General features: G+C 42.9%; 1 protein-coding gene across 2 annotated transcripts in view; it reads right to left on the bottom strand.

Moving 5' to 3' along the window:
• Nucleotides 1-976: 976 nt before the first annotated feature.
• Nucleotides 977-16,438, bottom strand: part of SLC16A1 (solute carrier family 16 member 1) — an 86,376-nt gene continuing 70,914 nt past the window's right edge. For both annotated transcript variants that reach the window (XM_060231214.1, XM_060231215.1), the window contains 3 exons: nt 7,269-7,412; nt 4,868-5,731; nt 977-4,446 (listed from right to left, as the gene is read on the bottom strand). In XM_060231214.1, coding sequence (XP_060087197.1) covers nt 4,172-4,446; nt 4,868-5,731; nt 7,269-7,412 — 1,283 coding nt within the window. In that variant the 3' untranslated portion in view covers nt 977-4,171. The remainder of the gene's footprint in view (nt 4,447-4,867; nt 5,732-7,268; nt 7,413-16,438) is intronic.

The following is a 16,438-nucleotide window of genomic DNA, read 5'->3' as shown; positions in this document are numbered from 1 at the left end:
ATCACATACTGAAACTAGAACACTGATTTGGACTTCTGGAAACCTGAAAAAAGATTCCCATACTATCTTGAGCAACCCATATTAAACACAAAACAACCACCAGGCAACAAATGCTAATAAGTTTACAACCTTACTGAATCCTTTATTTTATCTGTATGGAACCATCAATGGGATGTGTCACACTAGGTATGGTAGCATCCTCTCTGCAATTAACAGCAGAGTTAAACACTTCTCCCCTGCCTATACAAAAGTGAATATCTCACTACCTCCACCCAGCCCTTGTTACACCCTCCATGTCCACTCTCAAGGCCTCAGGAAGCAGCATCAGCCCAACTCTACAACCATTTTCTGTCCCATTCCTACTAAGAAGTATTCTTTGGACCAGACATCTTCCTCCCTAAGTTAAAATTGCAATGGCCGCAACTATTTCAACCTTGGTTTTAGAACAGAATCAGTATAAATGTTAACCCTCTTTGCCTAGCACAGGGAGTCCAAAGTTGAATCCTGAGTACTGTCCAGCATAGGATGAATCTTTAATCTAGAATTTTTTATATATACTATATTTTACATTAACAGTTCTGCCATTCCACAAATAATGACCAACATTATTATCACTAACAAAATGAGTTATTGGCTACACTGTAGTCTGAATCAGAATCACTTACTTCAAAATACACCACCACAACCCACTGGCTCTCAGATTTCATTTAATGCCTTCATATTGGACTCTTCATTCTGCACTGAGAAGTGGACATGTAGTTCTATCCTAATAGATTACTGAAATTAAATATACTTCTAGGAAGCTGGAGTTTTTCTGTATGCGGGGGGTGGGGGGGTGATAGTACCTAAATTGCCTTTTATATTTGTATTTCTGTATGCTCCTTGTATTTGTCAAAATGTGAAGTCATAATCAAACATATGTAGATACAGCTGTTATCGTAACTCCCCAAACTTTGAAACAACATAGACCACAATACAGTTTTAATGGTTAGTTTATTGCAATGTGAACCAATTGCTATGAACTCCTGACAAGTGGAACTTTTGAACATACAACAACTTGGTTTTACAATGTCACAGCTCAGTACAGTACAGTAAAATCTGTTTATACAAAATCCTCTATTGGCTTTAAAAACATATTCTAAAGTATGAAAATACCCTGACCTGTTCCTTTTATACAATTTTAGAGCAGAATGCAATTACAAAATAAAAAAGTAACTAACTTCAGCAGCCAAGACAACTGAATAGTGGACTTCATAGTGTACTGGGTAATACTGTCAAGGGATTTTCAAAAATGTTTTTACAAAGGGAAGATCACTTGTCAGAATCTATATATTTGGAGGATGGAAAAAATAAATCTCTTTTGTTTAGCTTAATTCAAATTCAACCATGTTTGGACCATTTACCAGCACTACTATTTGCATGGCATTTGATGCATACAGGGGCTCTTTAAAATTAAAAGCATTTTCTCTTCAGCATGAGATTTAACAAAGCAAATATTTAATGGGAAAGTTAGCTCTCTGTATGAAAAGCTTGCAGGATATACGCTGATGGCAGATCAGAAGGTAAAATTTATGATAAAATTTCTGTCTTTTAACAGATGAAAATTATGGTGGGGGGGAAGACTAGGCCCTCATATTATGGTCAGTATTTAACAATGTGTCTATATTAACCTTTTTGCAGACACTGAAGAGTTTAAGATAATCTGATTTATCAAATCTAACAGAGAAGCAAAGCACTGCAGTTAACTTCAACACTCACAGCCTGACACTATTTCTTTCAATCATTCTTTACTGGAGTAAGACGTTAGATGGATAATTTGCAGCTTCTCCTCACAAGATGGACTCCACATGCCATTCACAAAACAGTCCTGAGAAGCCTATGACAGTCCTCCAGCATGCCAATGCTGAAATTTAGGACCATCATGGATCAACCCTGGCTCTGCTAATTGCAGAAAGGATTTCAAATACTGGTGTTAGGGATTTTTGCATCACTGCAAACCTGCCTTTGGCAAGAAAAGCTCCCATGCAAGGAAACAGCCTATATTTCTGGTGTATACTACAATGCTACAGTTAAAACACACAGAAGTCACCCACCATTATATAGAGATGGTATGGACATTCAGTGTTACAGGTCATTTTAAAAAAGCAATCTTCCCGAACTGATCAGAGCAAGCAAAATGACAACAACATTAGAACCACATGTCAGTGTTTCAGCTGTTACTGTTTGGAAAGAACAGTAGTTCTCAGGAAAATAAGACACCAATGTATAACTTGGTTCATATCAGGCCAGACCTCCCCAAAGCTACTCAAAACATACAAAATTGAATTTTGGTTTTTACCATGTCATATGTTTGTGTTACAGGAAGTTACAAGTTGAAATTAGGAAGAGACAAGACAGGCCCAAGTTTGGGTAATAATAGCTAAGCATTTGAGATGTTTAGTTCCAGTTTAAGAGTGTTTTGAACTTTATATAGTTCAAAAACCAAAAAATATGTGATCAAAATAACACTGTTCACTTCAGCAGGCACATTATTAGGCAAGCATCTGCTGCTTTCTGACAGAAAAACTGAAATTGTGTTTCTGAAAATTGTTCTTACATCTAACTAGCTTTTCTAGGACTTAAGTGACTCAAGGCTAAACATCTTAATGGAATTAAACTTTACTTACAAAAGGGGTTAACTTGCATTTTAATCCTCCCAAGAGGACCCACAAGATAATAATGCACACACATTCAGGAATGTGGCCAAAAAAGGCTATACATCATAAAAAGAGTTGCAGTAGGTGGGGGAACTATACTAAAGAATTTATTTTAAAAAGTAGCTACTGTCACTAAGAAAATTTCAGCAGGACTGGCTGTGGCTGGGAAACTGCTCTCTGTTACTTTTTTTTTGTGGGGGGAGAGTCCATTTAGTATGCAAAGGGGGAAATATTAACTGATCCTCAACAAACTATTTTGCCCACCAACTAGAAAGAAACAAGATGCTTATTGACACAAAATCCTATCCAGGATGAAGTCAGGGATATTGATGTCTTTGCAGTATCTGCTCTGGGCAGTTAGCATTCCAGAACACAGAGCAGAAACTAGAATTTTACCTAGAATGTAGCAATAAACACCAGAACTTAAAACATGCACCTTTGAAAGCAGCAGAATTGAAGGGCTGTGAAACAGCAGTAAGAGTACAAGTGGCTGTGATGCAGATAGCATTTACTTGGTTTTAAGTCCCTACAATTTCAGTAGGACTTAGTTTTCAAAGGGCCTGTCTAGGGTGGCTGATTTAGGCACTGAATCATTCTAAGAGCTTCTTAAAAGGTATATATTTTGACTGTCCTGACAACAATTAAGGCATGCCCTTCAGAATCAGCTCGCTCTCTTGCAGTGATATGCATTTTGTTTTCTGTTATTCTATCAAAACAAATTTTCCAGGCCAATGACCACCAGAAGCATAATGATGTTGTAAAAATTGGTTTGACTCCATAATAACTTTAGTGACAACAGTATGAAACTCTTTACATATTTTACTCAGTTTCAAGACTTCAGATTTAAGCAGGAAGATTTTCAAAGACTGTACTAATTAGAAAAGTTGTCAAAGATGCTAACAACATAACAGCCAGCTTGACCCTGTCATCCAGAAATGAAAACCTGTTTCATCAAGAGCCACCTCTTTCTCCTCCATACCTCCTTCTACCAAGATTCTGGCAATAATGTGTTTTGGAAAACTCTGAAATGGGGTTCATTTAACACACAACCTTGAGACCCTACTGAATAAAAGAATAAAAGAAACCAGATATCCTTCATGGAGATAGCCTAAACAGACTACAAACCTTCAAGGAGAACACTTTGTAGACTGGAGTTAAGGCTTTGCCAAAGTAGCCTAAATGTGGAAACTCTAAGGCACATATTAGTATATTCACATTACTGTTAAAAAAGCCAGAGTATAAAAAATCTCTCCCTTCCCACCCAGCCCAAATAAAAAGATGGCACTGCCCACTGAGCTCTGTTACTCCTGTCAAATGCTGATACATAGAATTTGTAGCTTTGTTTTAAAAAAAAGATCACCTGATTTTTACCCTTCTCACCACTGCCCATAACCAGTAGTGCTCCCCCATCCAAACACAACATATCATGTTGGTAATATTTTATCCTGCCTTCCTGGACTTAAAATGCCAGTCCCTCACATATGGCTCTCCTCCTCTTTTATACCATCTTCTGTGGTTTTCTGAGGCAGGTTAGCAACATCATTGTTTGGCTCTTTTTGTTTTTCAGCCTCGATATTGGTTTCCTCTTCTTTCCCTTCAGCCTTTTGTTTGGCCTGGGTCTTCTCCTCCTTAGCCAACAGTCGATAATTGAGGCCCATCCCAATAAAGAGGAAGATCCCAGAGATTATCAAGATGATGCCACATGCCCAGTAAGTATATTTGTAGTCATCATAAATGTCGTTTAGTTTACCTAATAGAAAAAAAAAGACCATATAAGTCTGTCTGCAGAAATAATTCATGGCAAGGAATGGGTACTTCAGCCTTACTTCTAAACACCTCCAGCTGTTTCCTCCCTTTTTATGTTATTTCTAACTGATGCAAAAGCACCGTTTGGTTTATATAAACTATATGACAATGTACACCCAACCTACTGGATCAAAGTCAATGTTATCATAGATGCATAGAGACATAAGATGCGCACCACAAGGTGACACAGTCACTCCACTGGCATCTCAATGGTAGTGGAATTAGTGTAATTACAAGTATGTTCTACATATATCTGATTGCAGAGACAGAAAGTACTTTCTTGCCCTCCTCATGTCTTGACAGCTGCTCCCCCCAAAAGCACACGCAATCCCACACAGTCATTTCCCCAAAAAAGAATACTCTACCTAGGAGAGGTGGCCCCAAAAGCACAGGGCAACATTCCACAATAGTCACCAAACCAACGGCACTGGAGAACCGCTGAGCCCCAACTAGGTCCATCAGTGTCTCAAACAAGACAGAGCTCAGCCAGCCAAAGGCAAATCCAAAGAAGCCAGCATAGATGCAAAAGCCAGCATAGGTTGTGGATAAAGGAGCCAAAAGGTGGCACACGCCATTATTGATCACAGATGCAGCAAAAAAATACTGCACTCTAGGCCTTACCCATTTGGTATTTGCTAGCAAGCCCATGGATGGCCTGGCAACCATATCTACAAAGGCCAGAATGGACAGCAAGAAGGCAGAAGACTCTTTAGAGAAATGCATACTCTTCCCATAATTACTGAGGAAGACTAATGGTGTAAACAGTCCAAAAAACATGACCACATTGCCAAACAGATAGAGCAAGAAACCACGATGTGTGAAGAGAGACAAATCCAAAAACTTGTTAATAGTCTGGAAGACCGTAGCTTTCTGCTTTTTTGTCTTCCCAGCAATAAGGTCTGTGCTGACATCTCCTGATCCTTCTTCTTTTTTCACAGATTTACCAGCCTCCTGCAACACTTCTTTATCTATCTTCTGCTGGTCTGGTTTGGGTCCTATTGGTCTCATCAGTGATCCAGCTACACAGCAATTTAGCAAGAGGCCCCCAAGAATTAAGAAACTCCCTCTCCACCCAAAAATGCTGTAAAAATATTGGTTCAAGGGAGCCAGTGTAGATAAAAATACAGGGCTGCCTGCCATTGCCAGTCCATTAGCTAGTGGACGCCTCTTGTAGAAGTACTTGCCAATCATCGTCAAGGCTGGGTTTAAATTAAATGCAAGTCCAAGACCTAGGGAGCCAAAGTAAAGACAGAGTTAAAATGACAACAGCAGTTCTCCAGACTGACAGCTTTTAAGTACACATTCAAGAAAGAATCAGCTGAGCAAGAGGAAGTAGGCTGGCCTCCTACTGGGACTGCACCGTTAGGAAGGAAGGCTAGAAAAGTCTGACCCAACTGCTGCACACTTGACATCTCTATGAAATAGGTACAAAGGTGTCAAGGTACATGAATTCCAGGCTTCTGTACACTAAAATGGTAATTACTGCTTTTTATTGGAGGAGTTAAATAAGAATTTAATATTCTATAGGAAAAAAAGTCATTGTCCATCCCATGGAATCCATGATTTTTACCTGGCAGGAACTCCTCTCACTTTCTGGGATGAGCATCTGCAAAGTGCTATCGTTCTGAATCACAATCCAGTAACAGAAGAGGTGAGAGGATGTGGAGAAGACCATATGATAGTTCTTATACTTCCATTAAGAAGTAAAAACTTCATCAACTCTAAAATGACCTCCACTTACCAAAGAGAAGAGCATCACTTAGTGGAAATAATGAATGCCTTTCAGTTTCTGCTTACAGGAAAGCCAACGATAATTTGACTAAAAGAAAGGCATGCACTGTTTTCTACCTGGCAAACACCCATCTCTTCAGACAAACTCAGAGACACAAAGCCCTCTGGAGCAGCTTTTCTTCCTTCCAAGTGGGGAAAGCACTTGCAAGAAGGAAGCAACAAGTTTCTCCTGAGACATTTCATCTCTCATTTTGAAAGACACCTTAGAATTGAGGGGTGGGATGGGGGTTGAAGAGAAGGGAGAAAATGGTGGGATCTCTCCAGCTAAGATGCAATGACATGATAGCCATTATTGCCCGGGAACCTAGCTAAGAAAGTTTTAACCTCCCCAGGCTCAAGAAATTCACTCTTCCTCATATATTAATATTGGCCTTCTCCCTCTGAATAACCTAAAATTATTTTCTTCAGTACACACATGGATATGCTCAGATATTTTAACTTCAATATGTTATAATTAGTGTTCCTGCATTAAGATTGCTCTTAAGGGAACCAAGAAGAAATTTAATAATAATAATAATATCACCCAATCTTTGCTACTGCAGGGCTCTGGGCGATCTACAGAAGCATTAAAAAAGTTGCCAAATAAAACAAAGAACACAATAATAATACATTGTAAAAACAGATGACAGATACTAATACATTAATTATCCAGATTTGCAGACTGTTGACCACTCCATGGGCAGGGGAGAGGAGGGCAAATCAAGCATTAAGAAGAGAGGAGGGTGCCAGCCAAGATAGAAACTGTCACTGTCCTCTACTAAAGATCTGGCAGAACATCTCTGCTTTGTAGGCCCTGTGGAATTGCATAAGGTCTGGCAGGGCCCCGATGGAATTTGGCAGAGAGTTCCATTAGATTGGGGCCAGGACTGAAAAAGCCCTAGCCCTAGCTGAGAACAGCTGGCTGTCTTTAGGACTGGGGACCACCAGAAGATTACTGTCTGAAGAGCATAAAGTCCTCTCCAAGACATAACTTACCTCCCACAACCCCAACACAGAAGTAAAGCTCTTCCACAGTATTACAGAAAGATGCAGCAATCAAACCGCATCCTGACAGACAGCCCCCTGCAATCATGACTGGACGACTGCCATATTTGTTCACCAGGATGCTGCTGATGGGACCTAGAATAAATGGAAATGCAGACAATAGTTACTTAGATATGAAACACCTTTACCTTTTATTCATTTGGAGTCATATGCCAAGCAAACATCTGAAACATGCTGGCAGAAGATCTAAGGATTAAGGATTAACAATTTCACAGAGGACTAATTTTGTTGTTAGACATACTATACCAGAGTTTTAACTGTATGTTTGAAAATGTTTACTCTTTACACATGGAGACAATGGTAGTCCAACAAATGTCCAAATACCCAATTAAGGAGCAAGGACTTATGGTTTCCTGTCAAGCGTACTTTTAGCAGCAAATAGAGATTTGCTACCATGACATGGTCGGAATTTCCATACCTCCATGGTTTTTAAGCAAAGTTGGTTTCCTACTACTTTTTGGCACTAAATTGTTTAACCTGCAGTTGCATCTATGGCAGTCTCAACTGTCCTGAAGCAGTAGATATCCACAGAAAGAGGAACATCGGAACACAGAACAAACCAGCATCAATGCAACTTCTGTTGCAGAGTTTATTCCAACCATCTATAGACTGTAAATGTCAATAACACCCCCAGAATGCAAGAAATAAATTTTTTTAGTGATTGTCCTCCAGTATGCAACTGACCCCCATACCCACCAAGGATTTGTGCTAATGCTGCTATGGCATTAGAAAGCTATGAATGTTAAATCCTATGTAGGGCTGGAAGTTAAGAGCCATGAATAAAGTTCCTGTTTAAGAAAGATAAAGACAAGTCTACAGTTTAAGAACGATATAGACAAGCTAGAAAGTGTCCAGAGGGGGGCAATGAAGATGGTGAGGGGTCTGGAGACAAAGCCCTACGAGGAAAGGCTGAAGGAGCTAGGTATGTTTAGCCTGAAGAGGGGACAATTGAGAGTTGATATGATCACCATCTTCAAGTGCTTGAAGAGCTGCATATAGAGGATGGTGCAGAATTGTTTTCTATTGCCCTAGAAGGTCAGACCAGAACCAATGGGCTGAAATTAAATCAAAAGAGCTTCTGGATAAACATAAGGAAGAACTTTCTGACAGTTAGAACAGTTTCTCAGTGGAACAGGCTTCCTCGTGAGGTGGTGGGCTCTCCTTCCTTGGAGGTTTTTAAACAGAGGCTAGATTAGATGGCCATCTGACAGCAATGCTGATTCTGTGAATTAGGCAGAAGGAGAGCAGGAAGAGTTGCATCAGTGCTCAGTTCTTGTGGCCCCTTCTTATACACCCAGGGAAATGCTGATTGACACTTCGGGGTCAGACAGCAATTTTTCTCCAGGCCAGATTGTCAAGGGATCCTGGAGGTTTTTGCCATCTTCTTGGCATGGAGCAAGGATCACTGGAGGAGGTAACTATGAATTTCCTGAGGCTGGGGGGAGAGGGAAGAAGAATTGAATTTTCTGCATTGTGCAGGGGGTTGGACTAGATGACCCTGGAGATACCTTCCATCTCTATGATTCCTGTAAACACAAGGTATAGAAGAACAAAATGCTTATACATAACACATATTTGCTTAATGACTGTTCTTTTGCATTCAGTGCACTGCCATCTTTAACTTAAATTAAAATTTAGATTATTAAGAATATGAACATCAACCTGTTCTGCAACTATGATTCAACTGGCGACGAGGCAGGAGCTCAGGTGCTAGAGCTCCTGAAAACCGGGCTTCCACCTGTCTACTAGTCACCTCAAAAAGCAAAATAAAAAACTGGATGTAACCCCTCACCTTGGAAGAGGGAGGTGAGGCATCGGAGGGTCTTGGGGAGTGTCTTAAGGGGTGTCGACGCCGCCGAGCTGTGAGTGGGGCCTGCCGCGGATGCGGAAGTGGTCGAGGTGGCGGTTTGGATTGCAAGGTGGCCTGTTGGTTGGTAAGTGGAGCCAGCATCGCTGAGCTGAGTGGGGCCGGAGACACCTACATGACGCGGAGGTGGTCGAGGCGGCAGCTCGGATTGTGGGGCGGCCGATTGGGTGGTGAACGGAGCCGGCGTTGCTAAGTGGAGCAGGGCTGGAGACGCCTGCACGACAGGTGCGGCGAGTGGGGCGCCAAGCTGCTGACGTGGCCGGATGCCAGGAAGGGAGTGCTGTCAGGGGGAGCCTGGTGGTGACGGTTGGTGACGACTGGGGTGCCGATAGTAGAGAGGAGAGCCTATGACGACGACCTTGGAAGCGGCTGAGTACACGGGCGGAGCAAGGGTCCTAAATGAATTGGTTAATTCCACAAGTAGAAAGGTGCAGCTTTACCACGTAACGGGGAAGCACGAGGGGGGTCTCTGCCCTCCCCGGGCTTGCCGGGTTGCGTGGGAAGTACCGGACTTGGACCCTTGGCTGTTGGATTCTATACCCGGTGATACGACCGCTGCTCTCAGTGTTACATTTGGTACAGCACTGCCTCGACGCCGGCGCTTGACTTTGCACTTTACTATTCTTAACACTCTACCTCGTATTTTACTACCCTCAGTACCCTTTGCACTTACTCCAATTTGGAAGACCTTACATTAATAAGCACTCATGAACTGCTAGCTTAAAATTGAATTTTTATCAATTAACTCATTTTGATTAGTTTATTGTATATATTGGGTTGAATTGTATGAATTTTTGGCAAATTAATTTGAGGGTGATTAATAGGGTGGGACTTATAGTTAATTGTTCCCATTGGATCTAAATTATCTGTTTTACCAATTAATGTACAAGGGAGATTGTGGGTTGGGTTTTATTGGGTTGATTTGAATATTGGGATCTAGTGGGGCGAAGTGGATTGAGGAATATTAGTGTTAGCTGTGCATTGGTGGTGGCTAAGATAGCGGCTGCTACTAGAGGGGAATGACTGGCCTAGGGATTCCAGTGCTCCTGGGGAGGGGGAGGTATGGCGGTGGGAACTGATGATATAAGGGAAGGAGACCAAGACAAGTCAGTGTTCGACCACCTTCCAGTCTGCGTCCCATCCCGAGGGTGACAGGTAGTAGGGTCAAGTGGAATAACCCGCCTCCGTCATTGGTGTTATGCAACGCCAGGTCCATTAATAAGACCTCTGTCCTTCAAGAGTTCTTACTCGAACAGGACATGGACCTGGCTTGCGTGACTGAGACCTGGGTTCGAGAGGGAGATACAGTGGCCCTCTCACAAACAGCTCCCCCAGATTATTCAGTCTTTCACCAATCGCCGACTAGCGGGTGGGGGGGAGGAGTGGCGTTATTTATATGAGAGGCTTACTCCTTTAGGGCACTCCCGGCTCCAAGGATCGAGGGTATTGAATGTGCCAGTCTGACGTGGGAGGTTGGAGAGGGGTTTGAAGATCTAGCTGGTGTACCGTATGCCTAACGCACCAGCCAGCACCTTTCCATCCCTACTCGAGGCTGTGGCAGGCTGGGCGCTGAAGCACCGAAGGCTGGTAATCCTGGGTGACTTCAACGTCCATGCTGATGACCTGGCCTCTAGTTAGGCGACGGACCTAGTGTCTTCCATGGTGATGCTAGGACTCTCTCAATTTGTTACACCTCCCACCCACCAGGCCGGGCACATGTTAGACTTGATCTTTGCGGCCGGGGTTACGGTGGACAATGTAACTGCAGAAGCGGTGCCATGGTTGGACCACCTTGCCCTTAGGGCTCGTGTAGATATTCCACCCCAAACCTGTTTAGGCGACGAGCTTATTATGGCTCGCCCGTGGAGCCAGATGGACCTGGAACAGTTCCAAATGGCTCTACGGGACCCATGGCCCTTTGGCGATTCTCTCAATGACCTGGTTGAGACCTGGAATAGCCGGCTCTCTAGGGCCATTGATGAGATCGCACCTCGACGCCCTCTACGACCTTGGACTAGGCTGGCTCCGTGGTACACCCTGGAGCTACGCCAGCTGAAACAAGGTCTCAGATGGCTAGAGAGGCAATGGTGGCGTTCTCGTGACGAAGCAACCAGAACATCTTATAGGGAGTTTATGAGGTCCTATGAGATGGCAGTCAAGGCCACAAAGAAAACATACTTCGCGGCTAAGATTGCGTCTGCAAACTCGCGCCCGGCACAATTATTTCGGATAATCTGGAATTTTACTCCATTGCCACAAGGCAAGCCAAACATTAAGGCATTGGAGATTGGCTATGAGGCTTTTGCGAAATTTTTTGCAGATAAGGTCCAGTCGCTCCGCCACGACTGCCCTGCCATATTGGATAAAGTATGTGAACTCGAGGCCCCGTGTGTGTTTTCTGGTTTGATCCTGGACTGTTTCAATTCACTCAACTTGGAGGAAGTCGACAGAATCCTTGTCACTGCACGCCCAACTACTTGTGATTTGGACCCATGCCCCTCCTGGCTAATTAAGGCTTGCCAGGAGGAGCTAAGATGTCCTATACGGGACATCATAAATAGATCTCTTTCGGAGGGCTTTTTTCCAACTCCCCTGAAAGAGGCAGTGGTCCGCTCCCTCTTGAAAAAGGTTACATCAGATCCGGCTGAACTGGCGCATTATCAACCGGTCTCAAATTTACCCTTTTTGGGCAAAATTATCGAGAGGGCTGTGGCGCTGCAGTTACAGAGTTTCCTGGATGACGCTTCCACCCTAGATCCATACCAATCCGGCTTCCACCCGGGCCACGGGACGGAGACAGTGTTGGTTGCCCTCATGGATGACTTCCGGCGATATCTGGATTGAGGCGGCTTGCCGGTATTGCTGTTGTTAGACCTATCGGCTGCGTTCGATATGTTCGATCATCGGCTGCTGACCCGCCGCCTCGCCGACGCAGGAATTCGGGGGCTAGCCTTACAGTGGCTCTCCTCCTTCCTTGAGGGTCGGGGACAAGGGGTAGCGATTGGGGGAGAGCTGTCCCAGAAACACCGACTTAATTGTGGGGTGCCCCAGGGGGCAGTTCTCCCCCCGATGTTATTTAACATCTACATGCGCCCCCTTGCCCAGATTGCCCGGAGGTATGGGCTGGGTTGCCACCAGTATGCTGATGACACCCAGCTCTATCTATTGATGGATGGCCGGACTGACAATGTCCCTATAAATCTGGACTGGGCGTTGCAAGCAGTGGCAGGTTGGCTTAAGCTGAGTGGGCTGAAGCTGAATCCAGCAAAGACAGAGGTCCTTTGCTTAGGTCACAGCGGGCTAGGAGAGGGGATCCCCTTACCAGCCTTTGACGGTGCGTCACTGATACCAGTGCTAGGGTCTAGAGCTTCGGAGTGCTACTGGAGCCTTCCTTGACAACGGAAGCCCAGATAGCAGCCCCTGCTAAATCCGTCTTTTTCCATCTTAGGAGGGCAAGGCAGTTGGCCCCCTTCCTGGAGTGTGGCGACCTGGCAACAGTGATCCACGCAATGGTCACCTCGAGGTTAGACTACTGTAATGCCCTCTACATGGGGCTACCCCTGTACCGAACTCGGAAACTACAGCTAGTGCAGAATGCAGCAGCCAGAATGTTAGTGGGACTACCTCGGTGGGAACATGTACGGCCTAGGCTGCGGAAACTGCACTGGCTGCCAATTGTGTACCGAGTTCGTTACAAGGTGCTGGTTATCACCTTTAAAGCCCTATATGGCCGAGGACCTGCCTACCTTAAGGACTGTCTCTCTCCATATGTTCCCCAGAGAGCACTGAGATCTAGTTCGCAAAATCTTCTGAAAATCCCTGGGCCAAGGGAGGCCAAGCTAAAAACAACAAGGAAGCAGGTCTTTTCGATAATGGCTCTCCAATGGTGGAACCAGCTGCCAGAGGAGGTGCGGGCCCTGCGGGATCTTAACCAGTTCCGTAGGGCTTGTAAAACTGCCCTCTTCCAACTTGCCTTTTAAGATGGAATCTTGTAATGATACCCAGCCATCTTTATATATATACTAGAACTGTAGCACCATCAATTTATACAGGTTTTAAATTATTTATTTAACTTAAATTTACGAATTTGTATTCTTACTGTATTTTACTGTATTAATTGTATTTTACTGTTATCATGGTATATGTATAATGTCTTGTGAGCCGCCCTGAGCCTGCCTTGGCGGGGAGGGCGGGATATAAATAAAAATTTATTATTATTATTATTAACTGTACCTTTCAGACAGTACGAATAGTGTACCTATGGCTACATGCACTGTGATCCAGATTTAATTATGGCTACACTTGACTCCATTCAACAAACATAAAGACTATAAAAAACAGTATTTTAGATTCATAATCAGAGCTTTCAGTTTAGACACCAAAGAGCTGGATCTTACCAGTCTGTTTTACAGATGTCAGGGGAGTCCTGAGGCACAGGGAACCTTGCACTGATGGAAGAAGCTCTTCCATTGGTAGTGTGCTTCTTGTGTTAGAGGACTGCACTGGAACTAGCAGAACAAGCTGGGAGGATCCAATTCATTATATCAAGTATACAACAACTGGCATACAACTTGAAGGTGTTCTTCAGCATCAGTTCCAGCTCAAGAAATCTTGAAAACTTAAGTTCTATTTCTTTCCCAGTTTTCTCCCAATTCCCCTTCAAAAATGAGCAGAATGGTAAATGAAATAGTCTGGTAAATGAAACAGTCTGACAGTAGTGGATGTGTAAAATTTTCACTAATGTGGAAACCATGAAAAAGATTTTTTCAAAATAAAATGAAATTTTAGGAAAACTGAAATATATACAGTACTTGTTTTCTCATCAAACCTAAACCTATTCTGCTGCTTGAACATAAAATGCAATATTTATAACTTAGTATACCCTGACTGTTCCCTGGAAGGTCAGATGCTGAAGCTGAAGCTCAAATACTTTGGCCACCAAATTTGAAGGGAGCACTCACTAGAGAAGATCCTGATGCTGGGAAAGACAGAAGGCAAAAGAAGAAGGGGATGGCAAAAGATGAGATGGATGGACAGCGTTACTGATGTAACTAACACGAATTTGAGAAGACTTTTGAGGATGGTGGAAGACAGGAGGGCCTGGCGTGACTTTGTCCATGGGGTCGCAAAGAGTCGGACTCGACTGTGCGACTGAACAACAACAACAACAAATATAATGTATTAATGGGCATATTTATAGAATTTAGCGATATAAACGCTTTGGTTACCTAAAACCAAAATTACAAATACACCCAATACTAAAGTGAGAGAATTACAGATTGCTGCACCCTATATTGTCATAGCACATTTCATTCATTTCAAAGGGATGGAGATTCGCATGCTCTAATGAGAATGGGAACTAAGCAAGGTCAGCCATGGTCCGTATGTGAATGAGAGACCATCAAAGAAGACTGGGTTTGCTACGAAGAGGAAGGCAATGTCAAACAACCTCTGCTCTTCCCTTGTGCAGAACACTCAGTGGATGGGGCTAACATAACGCCATTGCAATTCAACCGCACATTCTTTATTATAGAAGAGTTTATTGTTGCTCTCCCAAAATTTCCAAATTTTTCCACTGAAAAAAATTTAAAGCCCTTGGGGGAAGGGGGAAATTCCTGCATTTTTCCAGGCTTTCTAATCTCTAAAACAGCCCTTATAGAAGATTAACAAGAATAAGACAAATTAATATAAAAACAGAATTGGCAAAGACACATTATTTTAGTATTACCTGCATATCCAGTTCAGAGCCGGCCAGTAGCTGTAATCACAGCTAAAATGTTCTCCAGCCAAACTGTTTCCATGTACAAATTGCTTTCTTTTAATTACCACCCAAAGGTTTGAGTCTGATTAATCCACATGGCGGCATTTAAAATACATTACAGAAAGACCTTAAATCCCAAGTAAACAATGATTAAAGGTAGACTCAATAGTCTATAGACACTAAAATTAGTTTAAATAAAACTGAATGGGCATGCCCTGAACAACAACATATCTAATGTCTTCATTAACAGATAGCAGGACCTTCAAAACATGCATGGCAACTCCGCCTCTGGGTGACACCTTTGAGTTGGATAATTAACAGATAAAAGGAGGACCAATGCTGCGTATAGCGCACCAGATGGAAATTCTAAATCCTAGGAAAATTGTCCCAATTAAGTCACATCACCTGTCACACCTGGGATCTTTGGGCTGCTTTCAAGGAGTTGTGTAAACTCAAGTGCAGACTCCACTGGATGCTTGACAACCTTGAAAAGTATTTATTCTCAAACCAAGCCTATTTTAAAAGTCACTGGAAAATAATTAGATTGTTTTACAGATATTTTTCCAATCTAGTGGTCCCTTCTTAAATTTAAAGCTAGGTCTCCAGAACTCCAGAGCCCCGTGGCGCAGAGTGTTAAAGCTGGAGTACTGCTGTCCTAAGCTCTGCTAACGACCTGAGTTCAATCCCCAGTGGAAGCTGAGTTTTCAGGGAGCCGACTCGAGGTTAACTCAGCCTTCCATCCTTCCGAGGTTGGTAAAATGAGTACCCAGCTTGCTGGAGGGAAAGTGTAGATGACTGGGGAAGGCAATGGCAAACCACCCCGTTAAAAGTCTGCCATGAAAATGTGAAAGCAACGTCACCCCAGAGTCAGAAACGACTGGTGCTTGCACAGGGGACCTTTCCTTTCCTTTTTCCTCCAGAATTCCAGTCTTAAATCTAACCCAGTCCATTTTGTTCCTGTACAGAACTTTTAATAGAGCCATAAATAATTGATAGACACAGCAACAAAAATACTTCTCTTTCTCGTCAAAGCAATCATCAGTTGTGATGCACGTACATACCTTCCATCACATGCAAAAGCTTGAAGTGTTGCATCAATATGAAATACCAGAACTACGTGTCCATTAAGAGGACAGCTCTAGCACTGCACCATCATAAGAAATGGAGAATTAGCATAACTGAAGGCCAGCAAAGCCCTGAATTTGAATTTTGCAAAGTCAAATCTAATTGCTGGAAGGAATAGCCTTTTTTTGCAGAACATGAACCATGACAAATTATAGAACAAGTAGGAGTCAAGTTGCACCTTTAAGACAAGCAAAGTTTTATTCAAAATGTAAGCTTTTGTGTACTCTAAGCATACTTCATCAGACAAGGAATCAAGTGTGCTTAGATGAAGTGTGCTAAGAGCACAGGAAAGCTTACATTCTGAATAAAACTTTGTTGGTCTTAAAGGTGAAGCTTGACTCCTACTTT

Source organism: Heteronotia binoei, chromosome 2 (assembly GCF_032191835.1).
Source record: "Heteronotia binoei isolate CCM8104 ecotype False Entrance Well chromosome 2, APGP_CSIRO_Hbin_v1, whole genome shotgun sequence".
Classification (NCBI taxonomy): domain Eukaryota; kingdom Metazoa; phylum Chordata; class Lepidosauria; order Squamata; family Gekkonidae; genus Heteronotia; species Heteronotia binoei.
The sequence above is the reverse complement of the archived record's forward strand: the minus strand, read 5'-3'. Positions and strand labels throughout refer to the sequence as shown.